Source organism: Sebastes fasciatus, chromosome 15, assembly GCF_043250625.1.
Source record: "Sebastes fasciatus isolate fSebFas1 chromosome 15, fSebFas1.pri, whole genome shotgun sequence".
Classification (NCBI taxonomy): domain Eukaryota; kingdom Metazoa; phylum Chordata; class Actinopteri; order Perciformes; family Sebastidae; genus Sebastes; species Sebastes fasciatus.
This window is the reverse complement of record NC_133809.1, coordinates 28,382,424-28,401,454: the sequence shown is the minus strand read 5'-3', so window position 1 is coordinate 28,401,454 and position 19,031 is coordinate 28,382,424. Positions and strand designations below refer to the sequence as shown.

Genomic DNA, 19,031 nt, shown 5'->3' with positions numbered 1-19,031 from the left:
CCCCATCCTAGTATCATGCACATCTGTGCTGTTTTGGGCAGCAACCGAAATAATGTGCAGATTATACTTGGTGCACTTGGATAGTATAGTACTGTAAGGTGCATTCTGTGAGATTCAATATCCGTTTTTGTTTTTCTTTTGTATTTATGGGACTATTTATACATTCGTGTGACATTCCTGCAGCATACTTCTGATAGCCCAGTTTGTCCTGAAGAAACAAATATGTAAATAACGTGAGGTAAAATGAGTGTTTAGGTCAATGGAGTCTGGTGGCTTTGAGGAGAGTATATCATTAGCGTTAGCACTATCCCTCAGGTTAACGTCTCCCCTTTACAACTATACCACACATTTTATGTCAAGCTATTCATATTTTGGAGATGAAAACTGATATATTTTTGTTCTAGCCTATTTGTGCATTCAGTCACTATAACACTACCATCAGCTAACCATTTAACAATGAAGCTGTTGAATGTATCTGTGGCCACGCTGGTTAGATATTGAGCAATAAAGATGGCTAGATTTAAGCTGTCTTCTCAGGCAGTAGAAGCACAGCAGGAACAATGTTAAAAAGTGAGACACAAGTTAACATGCAGCCTGACCTTGAGACTTCACAGTTATATGCTTCCACTATAGTGATGCTGCCGTAACTTCTCATTTTCTACAACTAGCATCACAATCATCCCCGTCCAGTGCCTTCGTCTCATTGGTCATCGTTGGACTCATCCCGCCCAGTTCAATCCCCTAATCTGATCAGTCATCTTGATTCCATGCACGACCAGTATCAGGATCAGTTTGTCAATCATTGCCACGCTCTGACACTCCTGAACATTCAGAGTGGGGCGATGTGGGCTGGGGGGTGATACCTTGCAGTGGTAAATTCTGTCGACTGTAATCTTCACTTAAAACTCTGCCGTTATATTCTGCCAGCCACAGATATAGCTTGGATGTACTTTATTTTGAAAATTTCATTCTAGTATAAGTTTGTTTTTTTGTCTGTGAAACAGGTTAAAAAAAAAATGTTTAGGACAATTTTTCTAAGTTACTTTTTAGGCTTATTTTTCTTTTATTTTGTAATACTTATGTCGAGCACCAGAGAGCACCACTACCCCATGTTTTAAGTAGGACTAAGCATTCAGGTGTTCTTCCAGGTGAGATTGATTTCCTCCATGCACTCTAAACACAAGAGCTGCATCTCATTTCCTGATTCTGTGCCTCCTCGTCTCCTCGTCTCCTGCTTCCTCGAACCTGCGGCTTGTGACCCGGAAATCAATCTCAGCGCTCCATCTTGAAGGACACCCCAAATCCTAAAATGCATCTCAGGGATTGAGGATCGAGGATCGAGGATACACCGGTGTATCCTTTGCAGAAGTTTTTTACCGAGCGACTCGCCCCCTTATTGTGGCGCCAACTTTCTTCATTTATCAGAAAGAGTTTTGTTTCATAATCTGTTATTTCCTCCATTAACTTTTATTAAGGATACTATTAAAGTCAGAGAGAGAAGGAGAGTCTGTCTTTTACACCTTTTACATCATTTATCATCATTTCCATTCAGTCACATGTGAGGCTGATAATTCCTGAGCGTCAGGTTTGATATGAGTTATATAATTTCAAATTTTACCCAAACATTTAGCCTAATAAATCATTTCTAGTGTCAGATTATCAATAAATATAGACACTAATAATAATGAATAAATAATATAAAGGCATTGTGCCAGTAGAGGTGGTTCCTGGTCATCTAAGCAGGAATCAGTCCACAGTAGAAATACAGACTGCAGCTGTTATTCAAGTACAGGTGTTTGTTAAACAGGTTACAGGCTACAGAGAGAAACACTGCTGCTCTGCCACTGATAATAACTGTGTGTCTTTATTAGTTCAGACATAAGCAACTGTTAAAGCCGACTGACAGCTGATCCTTCCTGTCTCGTATTTCCTTGCTTCCTTTCTCCTCACATCTCTCCCTCGCCTCCTCCGTTTGCATCTCCCGTGGGTGGGACTAAGACACGAGGAGAGAAGTTTGATCAGAGTTTGCGAGTGATTGACAGCTGCCTCCGTCTCTGAAATGACCTGTGATTGGTCAAAGTCTCCCGTCACGGGCTAGATTTTTTAAAGCCTGAAAACAGAGCCATGAGGAGGTGCTGAAGTCTAGTTTTCTTTTAGAATTGAATTACAATATGCTGAAAGGTTATTATCGAATTTTTGCCAAATGATGTCAATTGGCTATTATTACCAATATAAATTAGCATATGCTGCTTGCATGTAGCCTGTTGAAGGTTTCTGTACATGTAGATAAAAGTGTAAATTGATTGAAAAATACAAAATCATCTAAATGGTCCATCGTCTTCCAGCAGTAAGGAATATTACGCTGGTTCATTCCTCAGGATGTCTCCTACTACTACTACTACTATTACTACTACTACTACTACCACTACTGGTAATAGTAATAGTAGTGGTAGTAGCAGTGGTAGTAGAAGTGGTAGTAATAGTAGTAGTAGTAGTAGCAGCAGTAGTGGTAGTAGTAGTAGTAGTAGTAGTAATAGTAGTGGTAGTAGTGGTAGTAGTAGCCTATACCCTCCCTCCGTTGCGTCATCCAGGGCAGAGGGGGGGGGTTACTCCTTTAAAGTTAATACTACAAGCTGGACTACAGGCAGAGAGGAGGACGTGTCTCCGCTCTGTGGACTGACTCCGTGTGTGTCCTCAGCAGAGGAGGACGTGTCTCAGGCTCAGCTCGGCGCATTGACGGACTTTAATTGGGAACGTGAGCCAAGAGGAGGCTCCTGTCGCCGGTGTGATTTATTTCTCCTTCAGTACATGTGCATGAGATGAACACAGATAATACCGATATCAGAGAGTTGTTGATATGAGGAGTTATTATTGAGGGAACGACTCAGCGCGGAGGAAGCGCACGGTCAACGCGCACACGTGTGCCGCTTTGCCTTCTGATTGTCCTCTCTGCTCACTGACATGGTCTGAACCCTCCTCCTGAGGACACGGGACCAGGGACCAGAGTTGTGGACCAGGGACCAGAGCTGAGGACGCAGGACCAGAGCTGAGGACACGGGTCCAGGTACCAGAGGTGGTAAAGATGCAGCAGAGCTGGCTGCTGATCCTCTCCGTGGTGTCGGCGTCAGTCCACGGGCTGCCCACGCGACTCAGGAGGACTCCAGCCAGTAACACCAGCGCGTCTCTCACTGAGGTAAACTAGTCTACTACTACTACTACCATTACTACTATTACTACTACTCTATGAGATGCTCTTTTGGAAGAGTGTCTAGAGAAGAGTGATTTTTTTTTACCTTATAGGACCTACAGTATACTTGTAAATCATGAGGAAGTATTTTTGTCTATTGCGTTTTAATAATGACAAATTGTGTTCCTAAGATTGACTTCAGTTTATAAATCTTTGATGTTAAATATATCAGAACAACACTCATCCTAACATCGAGCCTTATTATGAGTTTAATAGCCAGTGTTCCCATCCATGCTTCTCCACACCAAGTCAGTGATATGTAGACTTCTCTTTAGACTTTCAGTTTTCATCCTATCAAGTCCTCCCAATTTCACATTTCTTCATCGTCCCTCAGATGATGAGACCCAGTTCCAGATGAGAATGATGCTGTAACATCTGTATGTGTTGTCTCATGTATAGGGACAGCCTAATGATAGCCTATAGGCCTACAATGTGTCGAAACGTCTATTATAATACTATATAAGGGAGGGCTAAAATAAGAAGAGGATTGTTCTCCTTCTTCATATTCATACCACTTCAAAGATATCCAGGATGCATATAGTCCCACAGGGTGTTCAAACATCAGCTGAATAAGCAAGAATATTCTTTCCTGATGTTTTGTCTAAAAAATAGAAAGAAAAAAACTATTGTAGAAAATGGTGACATTCTGTAATTCCTATTTTCAGCCCTCAGTGGGTGTTCACTATGTTCACTATTCACATTAACAGTAACTGTTTTGGTTCACTGTCACTGCTCTCATCAACCTTATTTCCTGCAGCTCTACTGTTTCACTGATTAACACTGTACAGTACCTGCTCACAGGGCTGCACCCAAATATTACACTGCTCCATTATTCACTCCTTATGGAGGTATTACATTTTCAATTTTGGGATTCGGATATTGTTTTTTTCAGGTTTTTTTTTTTAATCCCTTGGGATTACAAACATACATAACATACCAAACTTTTGGAAAATGTTTTTTATTCAATAACAAATAATAATACAAACAACGGCTACTGTAAAGTAACATAATTAATGCCTTTAATTAAACCAAAAGACACTTGTTGCAGCGCTATGCCGCGAACGACCAGTATGACAACTGGAGAAAAAAAAATGTGTGCAGATTTAAAGACCAGTGGGTTTTATTTAACCTTTATTTAACCAGGAGTAAAAAAAACTCATTGAGATTAAAAATCTCTTCTCCAAGAGTGTCCTGGCCGAGATAGGCGGCAGTACAGTTACACAAAACAAACATAACAATTGAAAACGAAGACAAACAGAAAATTACAGAATCATAAGATATCGAAAAAAACATTCATCAGCATTCAAAACATCTGCAGCCAGATGTGCTTGTTTCCGAGTCTTTTAGAAGCACTTTGAAGACATTCAGTGAGACCAGCTCTCCAAGTTTCAGGTAATTTTGTAGCTGATTCCAAGAAGAGGGAGCAGCACACTGGAATGCCCTTTTTCCCAGTTCAGTACGGACTTTGGGGACAGTTAGTAGGATTAAGTCCTCGGAGCGAAGACAGTAACTTCCCTTACTTTTTTGAAGGATGTAGGTCCGTAGGTAAGATGGAAGCAGACCAAGAATAGCCTTATAAATAAGAATACGCCAGTGGTTCAGTCTACGGGTGGACGAGGCAGACCATCCTACCCGAGCATACAAAGAGAGATGGTGTGTAAGGGCTTTAAAATTCTTAATAAATCTCAGTGCTCCATGCATTGCGTTACAATTAGGGGGATCTATTGGCAGAAATGGAATGTAATTTTAATAAGCATTTTTTCTTTAGTGTATAATCACCTGATAATAAGAATGGTTGTGTTTTCGTTAGCTTAGAATGAGCCGTTTATATCTACTGTACATAGGGAGCAGGTCCTCTTCACGGAGTCCTCCATGTTGCTCCTCCATGTTTCTACAATAGCCCAGAATGGTTTGGGCCGGAGTCGATAACGTTACTCTCTCACTCGTAGCTCTCCAACACGCTTGGTACACGGCAGAGGCTTCAGGTGGTTGCAGTCTGCAATCTCACTAGGAATGCACCGATACCAGTATCGGGTATCGGGTCCGATACTGTGCTCATGTACTCCTACTCGCAAAACGGCTCCGATACCACTTTACGGCAGCGTGACGTTAACCTCTCGTCACCATCTTTCGTGTCCTCACGCTCTAGCTCCCCGACGGTGCGGGTGAGACAGGCCAGTGGTGCGCCTGACCCCGCGGGACCGGGATCCCACCTTAGCTGACGCGCGCCGGCCCTCACTTTCATTGCGCCACAGGGTTTTGCTTACACCCTCTGACTCACACGTGCGTTAGACTCATTGGTCTGTGTTTCGAGACGGGTCGGGTGGGTGGCCGACATCGCCGCAGACCCCTGACGCCTTTTACGTGGGCCGCGGCACGACATGGTTGGAGAAGGGGGCCCCATCCCTCCCCAGCGGGGAGAGAGGGCGCAGCGAGCCCTTTGTCCACGGTGCGGTGAGGTCCGGGTGGGGAGCGCTGTAAAGCTTCGGCCGCGAGCCACCTTCGCCCGAGCCTTTCTAAGCCGACCTAGAGCCGGTCGCGGCGCACCGCCTCGTATTCGGGACTCCCCAGCCTGCCGTGTGTCGCTCACACCCTCCAGCTGGCTGTTAACGAGGGTCTTTTGGCACAGAGAAGTACTCGTATCGGTACTCGGTATCGGCGATTACCCAAATGTAAGTACTTGTACTCAGTCTGAAAAAAAGTGGTATCGGTGCATCCCTAAACCTCACCGTTAGATCTGACCAGATCCTACACACTGCTCCTTTAAATAGGAACAGGTTCCTGTTTCAGTGTCAAGTGCACAATAATGCAGCCTATAACAAGCTGGAACTAACAGCTGCAACATGTCGCTTTAGCAAAGCTCTTCATGAAACTTCACAATAGTGAAGTGTTAATGTTACTCCTGGTATTATAACAGCGGTGAAGAACACCAGGAGCAAATAGCAGGAGTTGAGTTTTCATTCAAACAAGATGGTGACTGGTGTATTTACTGCATGCCAAATGTAATTAATCAGAGCACACAATGCCAGATAGCCTTCCTAAGTTAGCATGTAGCATTTATAAAGCTATTCTTTAAAGGTCCCATATTTAAAAGTGAGATTTTCATGTCTTTTATATTATAAAGGAGACTTAAGTGATATAAAAATACTGTGAAAATATCAACACACTCAATCCATGGAGAAATACACAGCCCGTATTCAGAAACTGTGTGTTTGAAACAAGTCGTCAGGATTTCTGTCCATTTGTGATGTCACAAATCTACAATGTTTAGACCATTTAACAGTTTTAAACATTCTAAATGTGTCCTAGTTTATTTCCTGTTGCAGTGTACTGTATGTAAACATGGACCCAAGCTGTTTCCTAGCAACGTAATTCCGTTGCCATTCTGTTGAAATGCGCTAAAACGGAGCGTTTCAGACAAAGCGGGAATACAGGTATATTCAGACAGTATGAGAAAAATAATGTGTTTTTTGAACATTAAAGCATGTAAACATGTTCTAGTAGAAACCCAATATACAAGTATGAACCTGAAAATGAGCATGATATGGGACCTTTAAACTGAGGCTACATTACATCACAATTAGGATCTTTTATAACAGCAGATTCTCTGGTCTAGCTCTGCTAAAAACACAAATCACTGAATCCTTCACTAACCGGGAGGCTACCGACAACGTTACCTTCACTTCACCTGTTCAACTGACTTTGGCAGTTTAGATGACAGATACTCAACTGCCCTGCTGTTGTTTTACAGACGTGAACTAACCACAGACACTTGCCTCATACATGGACTCACAGCGGTGCGCCGCTGCAGAATGAATATAGTGGAAACACTGGAATGGATATTTGGTGTAAATATATAATGTGTGTGTGTGTGTGTGTGTGTGTGTGTGTGTGTGTGTAAATATATGTGCATTAGTCTTTTCCTGGCTCCTCTGTTCTCCTCTGGTCTCACAGCTCCACTCCCTCTCTTCCCCTCAATCTGGGCTCTGTGTTTTTATTAAAGCGAGCGGTTGGGTTCATGTTGCTCACAGGAAGCCTCGACGCCTGACTTAGTCCAGGGTTGCAATATGAACTTACTTACTCCTAACTCTGTCAAAGGAATGTGAACACGGAGATATTGAGTGTGGTTTGCAGGGGGGGGGGGGCACATTCATGGAACAATCACAGGGGACATGAAGGTGCTACTGCTTTAATAATAATCCTGGATGGGATAGTCATCCCTCTCTCCACTCCCTCACCAAGAGGCACGCTGAAGCTGATGCCACATTTTGCAGAGGGCGTCAAATTCTTGAGCCAGTTCAAGTTTAAGTTGTGTGCTTTATTACGGAATGGGGCTGTGTGTGGGATGGACGTCTCTCAAATGTCCTGCACCCCAAGATGAGGTAAAGATGAAACTGTATATCATAATCTATGTATCAGAGTATATGCTTGATGCGATGATCGTGTGTGGAAGTGTTGGATTCTTTGCCTCTGTGGGTTCTTTAATGAAGGAATATAAGCAGGCGCTTTCAATGCATAAATAACTCCACGTACATGCAATGTGCATGTTCTACATTTTATATGCACACATATACAATCCTTAGTAGGGTATGCAGAAATGTTTAACCGTGACATTTTCCTGAAATTGACGAGACGCTGTCAACCAGATGATTTGTGGAGAGAAGAGGCACCACTCAGTTGGTCACACACAATTCACTGATCAGAGCTGCATACAGACACCAACATCCACATATAGAGTTACTGTTAATTACTACAGCTGATATGTCTGCCACCATTAATATTTGTCATTTTAACCGGTGACAGCGGTGGTCGGTGCTGATACTTCAGTGTTGACTACATTACTCTTTGCTAATAAACAACTGTCTACAGCCGTGCTAGAAACTTTGTGAGTCTCTTGTGTGTTGGCTACTTAGGCACAAATTGAGCTAAATGTTATCAGCGCGCCAACAAGCTGATGTTTAGCAGGTAATATTTACCATAGTCACCATTAGGCGTATTGAACTGATAAGGAACACGCTTTGTTTATCAGTGCAAATGAGACGTATTACAGGTAGACCAACCTAGAGAAGAGATTACAGAAGTACAGAAGGTAATGGGATGCTTTATTCTAAAGAATAAGAAAATAAGTAAGGGATAATGTACAGCGAGCTGGTCGTAGTTGTGAAAGAATCCCCGACAGGGCGATGCTGCAGTCTCTCATCGCCCTGAAGGGGATTCTTTCACAACAGTGACCCGCTAGCTGTACATTATTATTATTATTACACGGCTACTTACTGAAGAAATCAATATTTTGACACAAAACCGGTCCGCCATAGTCCGACATCAGAGCTGCACCCATAGCAACAGTCTGTTATACATAGCAACGGTCTGTTATAGAGAAATTACAGACAAAACGCCGTGATTGACCAATCAGAATCGAGTATTCAACACAGCCGTGTAATAATATATGTTAAACTGTTATTTTGCACAGCCCAAATAAAAATAAAATGCTTGAATTATTATCTGTTACACATATAACTCTAAATTACAAAATCATGATCAAATTCAGGTTTGTGTGTCTGCTTGTCTTAATACATAGCTCGGCAGTTAAACAGTTAGTTTTCTTTTAGGTAAGCCTTTATTTTAGGTGTGTAAAATATGTTTTGCTGCCGTCCCAAACTGGGTAATACACTGACTATGGATAAGTACCTCATACCACCCCAGTGAGAAACACCCAAACTATCCCTTTAATTATTACTGCATATTACAGTAAAGTTAACTGTGAGACTGTGACCAGGATACACTGGGGGATAAACTATGTGATGGTGACACTGTTTCTAAATGATCTTAACCCTAGTTTACCATATCTGTCGTTCAACTTCTATTGATATGATATATCTGCAATACACTAATGTCGGTGTCGTACCATTGTTCATTACCATCGAAAACTGTCCCATCTCGATTTCTTTCTTTTTTCCTACTATGGCGAAGGCATGATCCGCCCTGAAATTCTTACCCTAAACCTAACTAATCTCTTAATGCCTAAACCTGACCACCTCAACCAATGAAGGCAACAAGTAATAGAGGCAGAGTGGTGGGTCATACCTTCACTAGTAGGAAAAGAAATTGTGAAGGTCTGATGATGTCATTCTGAATAACAATTAGCCATGTGCTTCTATGTATTTTCGGAACAACTAGTGTGGTCATTCAGACTTTGTTTCACAGCTTCACTAGTGGTCAGAAACCTAAAGACACATTTCCTTTTGAAAATTCCTCAATTTCTTTCTGTTTTGCGCGATATTTCACCCGATATGTTGTATGGTAGACGGCATGATCACTGTCTCTTTCCCTTCTCAGGTGATAGCAAAGCCTAGTCGTGGCGACGACCATCAGACTCTCCAGGAGCTCCAGCAGGAGAATCTGCTGCAGACTCTTCCCTCTGGTCCGTCTCTCCCCAGGTCCAGACACCGCTGGTCCCAGCTCCGTCACCAGGGTGTCCTCCCCCCACCTGAACCTGAGGAGGACCCTGAGCTCTTCATCCTGGACCTGAGGAACTTCCCAGAGCTGGCCAATGCAGAAATGGGCTCACAGAACCCCAACATCCAGGTAGGCAACAAAATGCATGTGGGAAGAAGTCAAAAATGTTTTGGACAAATGATATCATCGGGAGTAGATTTAGGTTGCTTCTCTCATAGCACGAAGGGTTCATATCATCACTCAAGTGCAGGTGTTCCAGATTAAACCAGCGATCACAGGAGGTCCTCTTCCATCACTTTCTCCTCAGTTTGTGTTCTCAACAGCATGTATCTCCCTCTCGCTCCATACGTCCCATCTCTACGTACAGCTGGTTTGAGTCAGGACAGCGTCTCCAGTTACCACATGCAGGACTATTAACAATGGGGCGCTCCAACGTGTCCATGAACCTCAGACATCTACAGGGTTTGGAGAAATAAAAGAAAAAAGGTTGGAAAATATAAAACATATGAGAGCTGAATATAAAAAAGGTCAAAAGGTCCTTTTGAAGTGTGGCTGTGAAGCCAAATCCTGGTGGAGTTGGCTTCATGAAAAAAAGTGTCAAGACTCGGAGTGGAGTTGATTTACGGAAACGATGATGTGATTCTGGAATTCGCTGCCTGGTCAACAGAGTGAGATGCACTAAACATCTTGAGTTTAGCAGAGGAAGAACATTTTTACCACATATCAAGTACAATGCATGTACAAGTCCTTTACTAAGGGCCAGTTATTGCTGAATTTTATGATTCCAAGTTTATTTCAAATTACAATTACCCACTACATTTCATAGTGTTGCGTACACAAGTGCACAAAACTAACAAGAGATCAAATGGTTTAACACTGCCAGAATATAAAAAGAACATAATGTCCAAGCACTGAATCAACCAATAAACTCCAAAATGAAGGTAAATACAGTGATGAACAAACAAGCAACGAAGTCCAGTTGTCATGAAAAGAAGTAACCAGTCTGAGTTATTCCAGTCTGACGATGCAGCATGTCTCCCAATTTATTTAAAGATTCTAGACACAATAAAAAAGGGGTGGTGAGTATGGTGATCTAAATGGAACTAAAAGCTATATATATATGTATATTAATATACTGTATATTTATATCAGATGATACAGATATTGCCACTGCTGGGCACAGCCAGAGAGCAGTATAAGCTCCAAAACGTATGTATTTCTGTATGGCACACAAGGACACACAGTCCAGACACACTCAACATACACCGATCAGCCATAACATTAGGTCAGCATGGACACCCTGACCGGTCTGCAGCTTACGCAACAAACTGCGATGCACTGTGTGTTCTGACACCTTTCTATCGGAACAAGCGTTAATTTTTTCAGAAGTTTGAGCTCCAGTAGCTCTTCTATTGGATCAGACAACACGGGCCAGCCTTAGCTCCCCACGTGCATCAATGAGCCTCGGGTCTGACCCTGTCACCGGTTCACCGGTTCTCCTTCCTTGGACCACTTTTGGTAGGTCCTGACCACTGAAGACCGGGAACATCCCACAAGAGCTGCAGTTCTGGAGATGCTCTGATCCAATCGTCTAGACATCACAGTTTGGCCCTCGTCAAAGTCGCTCACATCCTTACGCTGGCCCATTTTTTCTGCGTCCCAACACAAAGTTCAAAGTTCAAAATGTTCACTAGCTGTCTAATATATCCCCCCCACTGCCAGGTACCATTATAACGAGATAGTCAAATTTATTCACTTAATCTGTCTGGTCTTAATGTTATGGCTGATCAGTGTATTGTATTCATATACTTTGAATTTACAGGAATACGAGACGTTGTTTACCTTCATCCTCTCTGTTCTCTGATATCCAGCATCGTGCTGTAATCTCTATCCTCAGCTGCTGCTTTGTCTTTATAAACAGTTGCTGTTGGAAACAGAAGCAACAAGACCTGTGTGTGTGTGTATATGTGTGTGTGCATGTGTACTGTATGACTGTGTGAGAGAGAAAAAGAGATAATCAGAAGTGAACCCACTATCAGTTCATCTTTCATTTCTCTCAGTCCCTTCCCCCCACTGCACAATAACCCTCTTTCATAAAAGGAGAGTACACTTTTAATCTGATCTTCAAATAAACAGACTTCTCCTGGAGCAGGTACATCACCCTCATCATCATCATCATCACCCCCCGCATCATGTCTCAGAGCTTGTTCCAACGTGTTAAGTTGTCATATATAACATAAATCTTTGTAGAAAAGAGTTGTTTTTTTAAATACACCTTTATTTTTAATGATACATTTAAAATGTAGATATTTAATACTACATTTGTTGCAGCAATATGTGATATGTACATTTTAGATGAATTCTATGATCAAGTTAGCACCGTCAGTGGCGGTCGTGTCTAGAGGGGACCCCGCAAACCGTGAAACTCTCGCACATGCACACTTGATTCAGCACATTCGGCCTCCAAAGAGGCACGAGCAGAAACTGAAATTCTCTTACAGAGTTGGCCACATTGCATATGTATAAACAGTACAGTAAGTATTTTGTGTTTCTTTCAGGTGACCATCGAGGTGGTAGACGACACACAGACTGAGACAGAGGTGGAGATGGACCTGGTCAAGGACGGTCAGCGTAATGACTGGTCAGCGTCATCCTCAGAGTGGGCCAATAGCCACAAGAAGCTGTTCTGGCCACTGTTCTGGGAATACCCAGAGCAGGTAGACAACGGGCTGGAAAGGGCCAGTTTGGAGGAGCAATCTGAGGACTACAACTACGACCCAGAGGAGCCCGTCCTGAGTGGAGTGGGGGGAGACTGGGGTGGTCACTGGAACAATGACTGGGATGCAAAGGATAACTACGGTAAGAATGCTCTCTGAAAAACAAAACAGTACAGCTCTGATCTACACAATATGAGGCTGGATAGAATGAATTCAATTTATCTATTTGTACTATTTTGTCCACCTCAGTCTGCTGTCCTTAAAGACAGTCTACAGTGCAACATTACACGGCTTATCCAAGTGAAAAATTAGTGTGATTATGTGAAAAAGTATTTGGCCGCAGCAGTGCGAGTGACTCCGAGTTCAGACACTGGCCAAGTGGGGGTCAGCCCTACACCCTCAGCCCCATGTTAGCTGGGTCAGTCAGGATCAGGCATGAGGAGTGAGATTGGTTAGGGTTAGGGTAAGAATATCAGGGTAAGCCAATCAGAGGTAGAGTAGGGAATGAGTTACTGATCTGAGGGAACATACTGTAGACACACTCATGACAAAATGCACAAAATTTGCTGAACTCTGACTGTGATTTATTAGCAAAGAGCAAAAAACATTCAGGTAGCAGCTTCTCCTTTTCACCTTGACGCTAACCGCCACTTTGACCTGTTAAAAATGACAAACAACAATGGTGGAGAGTTGTGTTCCATTTAAGACACAAATATATATTTAATAAAAATATTTATATTTAGGCCTTAATACGCTTGTTTTTAAAGGGCAACTTCTGTATTTTTCAAACTGGACCCTGATTGTCGATGTTTTTATACCTCAGCGCCTACGACAGCTGGGGCCACAGGCATTATGTTTTCGCGATGTACGCCCGTCCGTCTGTACGTCCATCTGTATGTCCGTCCGTCTGTCAGTCTGTCCGTCTGTCCGTCTGTACATCCCTACGTCCGTCTGTCTGTACGTCCGTCCGTCTGTCCATACATCCGTCTGTAAGTCCATCTGTACGTCCCTACGTCCGTCTGTCTGTACGTCCGTCCGTCCGTACATCCGTCTGTCTGTCCATCTGTACGTCCGTCTGTCTGTCCGTCCGTATGTCCGTCTGTACATCCGTCTGTACGTCTGTATGTCCGTCCGTCTCTACGTCTGTATGTCCGTCTGTACGTCTGTACGTCCGTCCGTCCGTCTGTATGTCCGTCTGTCCGTCTGTATGTCCGTCCATCTGTACGTCTGTATGTCCGTCCATCTGTACGTCTGTATGTCCGTCGGTCCGTCTGTATGTCCGTCCATCTGTCCGTCTGTATGTTTTTCTGTCCATCCGTCTGTATGTCCGTCCGTACATCCGTCTGTACGTCCGTCTGTACGTCCGTCAGATTAGCTTGCTAGCTGCAGTGCAAGCTTGGCTACCCCGTCAGTAACATGACCTCTTAAATGACCCACTAATACATGGCCGATGGGGGGGTGTATTACAGCCAGACAACCTCTGAGGCTTTTCACTGCCCTGCACACACACACACACACACACACACACACACACACACACACACACACACACACACACACACACACACACACACACACACACACGCCAGCCAGCTGGCCGTACTTCCTGCCTGATCATTAGTGTGCTGATGACTTTACCCAGAAGTATGCAGGATTCATTTGGTCACAGTGCATCATTACCTTGTGTGTGGAGACAGGTCTGAGGTCTGAGGTCTTTGAGGCTGGGCTACACTTACTGAGCCCAAAGATCAGGTTAGAACAGCCAGTATCACTGACCCATTTCAAAAGGTTCTTCTTACTCTTCCTTCCTTCCTTCCTTCCTTCTTATAAAGCAGTGATGCATTTTCCTATTAGCATATAATCTAACATTGCTATTATAAGCTTCTTATTTCAGAAAGGAGCAACAGGAAGGGAAAAGGCAGTCTGCATTCAGCTTCTGCATTACGCTCCAGCTGTTGATAAAATGTTGTAACTCAGTTAGTAGCATTCTGAAAGGGAGGATGAAGAGTTTTGCTGGCATACAGACGTCATCACTGTCACTGCCCCCCCCTCAGTCTTTTGAAGTTCTCCCCCTCTCTGTTTAAATCAGAGGACCATGTCTCGGAGGTCCCACGCTGTCTCTTTTCAACTGCTCCTTAATTGCATAACACACATGCACCAGCTGGGCGAGGAATTCACAACCTAACTTCAAAGACCGCTCTTCATATATTACTACATAGTTTAGCTTTTCTCCACTCTGTTTTTCCTCCATCCATCTTTTCTCTCTGTGTTTTTTCAGAGTACGAGGAGGAGTGGAGCGACTGGGCTCCCTGCAGCGTCACCTGTGGACACGGCACCCAGAAACGCACCCGTTCCTGTGGCTACGCGTGCACGGCCACCGAGTCACGCACGTGTGACGTGGCGAACTGTGCCGGTAAGAAGTAGAAAAACTCTGGGAAAGATTGTAAAAATCTGACTTGTGTCACACAGCTATTAAACACTTTTTAGAGTGTGTCGAAAAAGGTTAAATCCTGGAACTGTGGACTCCATTCTTTTTCTAACACTGGTCAAAAACAGACAGTGTAGACATACACATGTAGGCTACTGTTTGTTCAAATTCACTGTTAAGATGTGAAGGATGGTGAAGATCCCAGCAGCAGCAGGATCGGCCCCTTGGAGTCTGATGCATAAAGTTGGCGGTGTGCGGATTGGGTCGGGTTCAGGTGGTTGATTAAAGGGACTATTTGTAACTTTCAGAAATGCTTGTTAACAGCGACACTTGTGGCCGTTAAATCAACGAAAGTCAGCGTCGGGCTTGCGCTTGTGCTCGCTCTACATAGACATGAACGAGCATCGCTCAAAACAGTGAGGCGACACACGTCAGCTAAAACCACAATATCACTCTATATTTCAGTTGCTTGGCAGTAATGTTAGCTGACCAGACGAAGGTCTCTCCATGAATCACTGCTGATCCTAGTGTTGGCTTTTCCTGCCTCAGCGCAGGCTGAAGCAGCGGGGCTCCGCAGCGAGCAACGTTATCTCCTCCCGACCGCAGCCGGAGAGAGCAGGAAGACACCGGCACCCGGTCGGTAACGAGACGACAACGTTTCTCTCTGCGGAGCCCTGTCACTTCACAAGACACGGGAAACCTCTGTTGGTCTGGAGGAGCTGCAGCATTTATTTCTGCACAAACGTCCACTGAACATTCACTAGATATTCTCAGAGCTACTAACTCTTCTGCAGTGTGTAGTGAGCGCGCATTCACCTCTAGAGGTGGAGCGAGTACGCGAGAACGGGCGCTGTCTGAGTGAAGGCAAGCAGCGGAGGAGAGGCTCCGGCCACACACGAGCGTGCATGTGTCCCGACCCGGTACATTTATACGCTTAAAAAGTTACAAACAGTCCCTTTAACACATATTTTTGCGGGTCTGGTGGTGCAGATTGGCTCATTATGAGTTGTGTTTATGATTGCTCTCTCTCTCTCTTTCTTTCTGTCTCTCTCTCTCTCACACACACACACACATCCTACGCACTGAGTTATTCCTTAAAGGAGTTCTCTATAACCCATTTTAGTTTAAAAACATCTTAAAAATTCATAATTTCTCGACGTTTAGGGCCAGCAGGGAGTTAACTTTATGCTTTTGTGCTTTTCCCCTTTCCTTTAGTGTGTTATATAGTTTATTGTGCATCTAAAGTGGGAGTTCCTCTCCCCCACAGAAACACTGAAACACCTCGCCTCACGTGGTGATGTCACATGTCACACAAACAGGATACATACAGTGTGATTTGCTGAGAAACTTTCAATGTAAACACAACTATGATTTGAAAACAGACTCAAGATAAGATACAAAATAAAATATACTTTAATATTCCCACTGGGGGAATTTGTTCTGGTCTCCGTCCTGCAGTTCCACAGAAGATAAAATCATATAACAACAGGCGTTCTTAACTCAGGTCCTGTCCACACCAGCATCTTAAGATTGTTTTCCAACTTTGACAACTATAATGCAACCCTAAAATGACAGAAATAAGGTTCCATCTTTCCTTCTTATTGTCAATTGAGTGTCCACATTTGGGATCCATCCAAATTTAAAAGCACAGACAGTTTAGTGCAGAAGACCAAACCTAAAAAACAGATACACCCAGAGTTTAATAGTATTTTTAGTATTCCTGTTCATTAATGTGTACATAACATAGCAGTATTGTGTGTTCATGTTTGTCACCACCTTAAGACACGTCTTTTACCCTCTGTCATGTAGACACTGTGATCTCAGCGACTGAACTGACGCCCATCCAGACGACCAACAGCACTGACTCCCTGGACACAAGTATGTATAGAGGGCCTCGGTGCATAGTGCGTCCACACAATATAGTCAACAGGTAACACTCCATGATTTCAACGGGTGTTGGCCTGTAACACGATGTTCCATTCAGCGGTGGGTAACAAACTCAGTCATTCACACTGGGAGCGCCTGGTTTTGATATTTAGAAATCTCCCTTCCCAGCGTGTTGAGAGCCGCTCCGCTGCGTCTGTCAAAGACACGATGAAACACCGACTCTGCCTCCCAGAAATGTTTGAATTGCCTTTTAGTTTCCATTTTATTGCTCTCCTGCTGCTGAGCACCGGCCAGAGAACATGATAGTTCTCTTCACTCTGCAAACATAACAAAGGATACAGCAGGATAGGAGAACATGATCCAGTGTCTGACATTCCCTCCTCTCAACCCGACATCCAGTATAGGAAGCAACTATAGAGAGTATAGCTTTTAATCTGACCGTGACCAAACACATTTTTCTACTTGTTTTTCTTTGAAGCCCTCTCTCCCAATCACCCTTTCATGTTTTAGAACTGGCATTGATCTTTTTTGGGCTGTAAACGTAGAACTGTTGGCATGAGCCTCGTACGAATATGACTGGATGTTACCAGTCAGCTGGTGAAGCACGGACGTAGCAGCGGAGTGCAACCTCAGTTCTGAATTAACGCCATGCTTCATTCCCTGCCAGTTCTCTACCCTAAAGGGGCTAATGAGGCCCTTCCCTTCTCTTTCTTTTCATTGAGGAGAGTGATCATTGCTTCAGGACAAATGTTTAAGTCTATTGAACTTGCTTTCTCTCTCTCTCTCTCCAAACTAGACGTAGACAGCTGTGAGAAGTGGCTAAGCTGCAAGAACGACTTCCTCCAGAAGTACCTGCACCAGGTGCTCACAGAGCTCCCCAGCTGCCCGTGCTCCTACCCCTCCGAGGCCGTCTACAGCGCCGTCAACATCCACGACGGCAAACTACGCAAGACTTACCGCTGGAGGGACGCGAGCGGACCCAAAGAACGTCTGGACATCTACAAACCCTCGGCCAGATTCTGCACCCGCTCGATGCTGTCGTATGACAGCACGACGTTGGCGGCGCAGCACTGCTGCTACGACGACCAGATGAGGCTGATAACGCGAGGGAAAGGAGCGGGAGCGCCGAATTTGATCAGCACGGAGTTCTCGCCGGAGCTGCATTACAAGGTGGACGTACTGCCCTGGATCCTGTGCAAGGGGGACTGGAGTCGGTTTCACTCAGTAAGGCCGCCCAATAACGGGCTGGACTGTTCAGATAACCCCCCCGAACAAGTGTTTCAGGTAGAACTCAAAGAGGCCAGCGAGTACTGACAGTGTGGAGTCACAACAAAAAGGGAGGACAACATTGATGAGAGCTGGGAGTTCAAATCCCCATTTCTCTTGTCATGTTGTCTCCATCCTGCACAAGCACAGAAAAACTGACCTGCTATGTTAATACAGCGTTTCTGTGCTCCTTTAGCCGTGCAGGAACTCCGGCCAGCTGAAGAGCTTTGACGTTGTAGCTCATGGAACTCCTGCAGCAACGGACACTTTGGTAACTTTTTTTAAATGGACATAACTTTCAAATTCTATGAAAATATGAATGGAAGACATGGACAACCAATACCGGTGAAGCTTTTTTATACTCATGTATGTGTCTGATGGCAGTGTTATGTGTGTGTACAGTATCTGTGTGAGTGTGTGCAGAGGAAGAGCTTATTTATTGAATTAAACGGAACTATTTTAATCAGATCTAGTGTCCCGCAAAAGGAATTCCTGTCTAGCTGGTACAGTAAGCAGCGAATAATAAAGTCAAACGGACCTTTGGACTATAAAATGCTCGATCTTCACAAAAAGAACAGGATGGAATTATTACCAGAGCATGTCTGGTGGGGTTTTATCTTCATGACCACCTTCCTGCCGTGTCATGATTCGCTACACATGTGCATGCTCCCACAGCAGGAAAACATACATGTTCCATAAAATGCAGAAGAAGAAAAATTCCGGTGTGAGTAGCCCCGTCTGAATTGGCATCCATGTTGTATATGGTATCATGTCCTTTGTTAAAACGTTTAACATTCCTCCCAACATTCACGCTGAGCAGAGGACATTTGAATTTACACTTTCAAATGTCAGATGGGATTCTGTTTACATACCGTGTTTGCCATCCACACTGACTGGCCAAAACAAATCCCATATGTTTACATCTCTTCAGCCCGTTGAACACAGTGTCGGTGTGAAGCCAGTGAGGGTGTTTCTACAGGTTCCTAACGGAGTGAAATGACCTGGAAGTATCTCAGTAGCAGCCATGATA

At 44.0% G+C, this 19,031-nt stretch overlaps 1 protein-coding gene across 1 annotated transcript; it reads left to right on the top strand.

Annotated features, from left to right (window-relative positions):
• The first annotated feature begins 2,602 nt into the window (after positions 1–2,602).
• ism2a (isthmin 2a) lies at positions 2,603–18,554 on the top strand. Its single transcript, XM_074609773.1, has 6 exons — positions 2,603–3,193; positions 9,584–9,832; positions 12,262–12,562; positions 14,699–14,833; positions 16,658–16,726; positions 17,532–18,554. Exons 1-6 carry the CDS (start codon positions 3,083–3,085, stop codon positions 18,047–18,049), a joined length of 1,383 nt encoding a protein of 460 aa, XP_074465874.1. The 5' UTR covers positions 2,603–3,082; the 3' UTR covers positions 18,050–18,554.
• Positions 18,555–19,031: the final 477 nt, after the last annotated feature.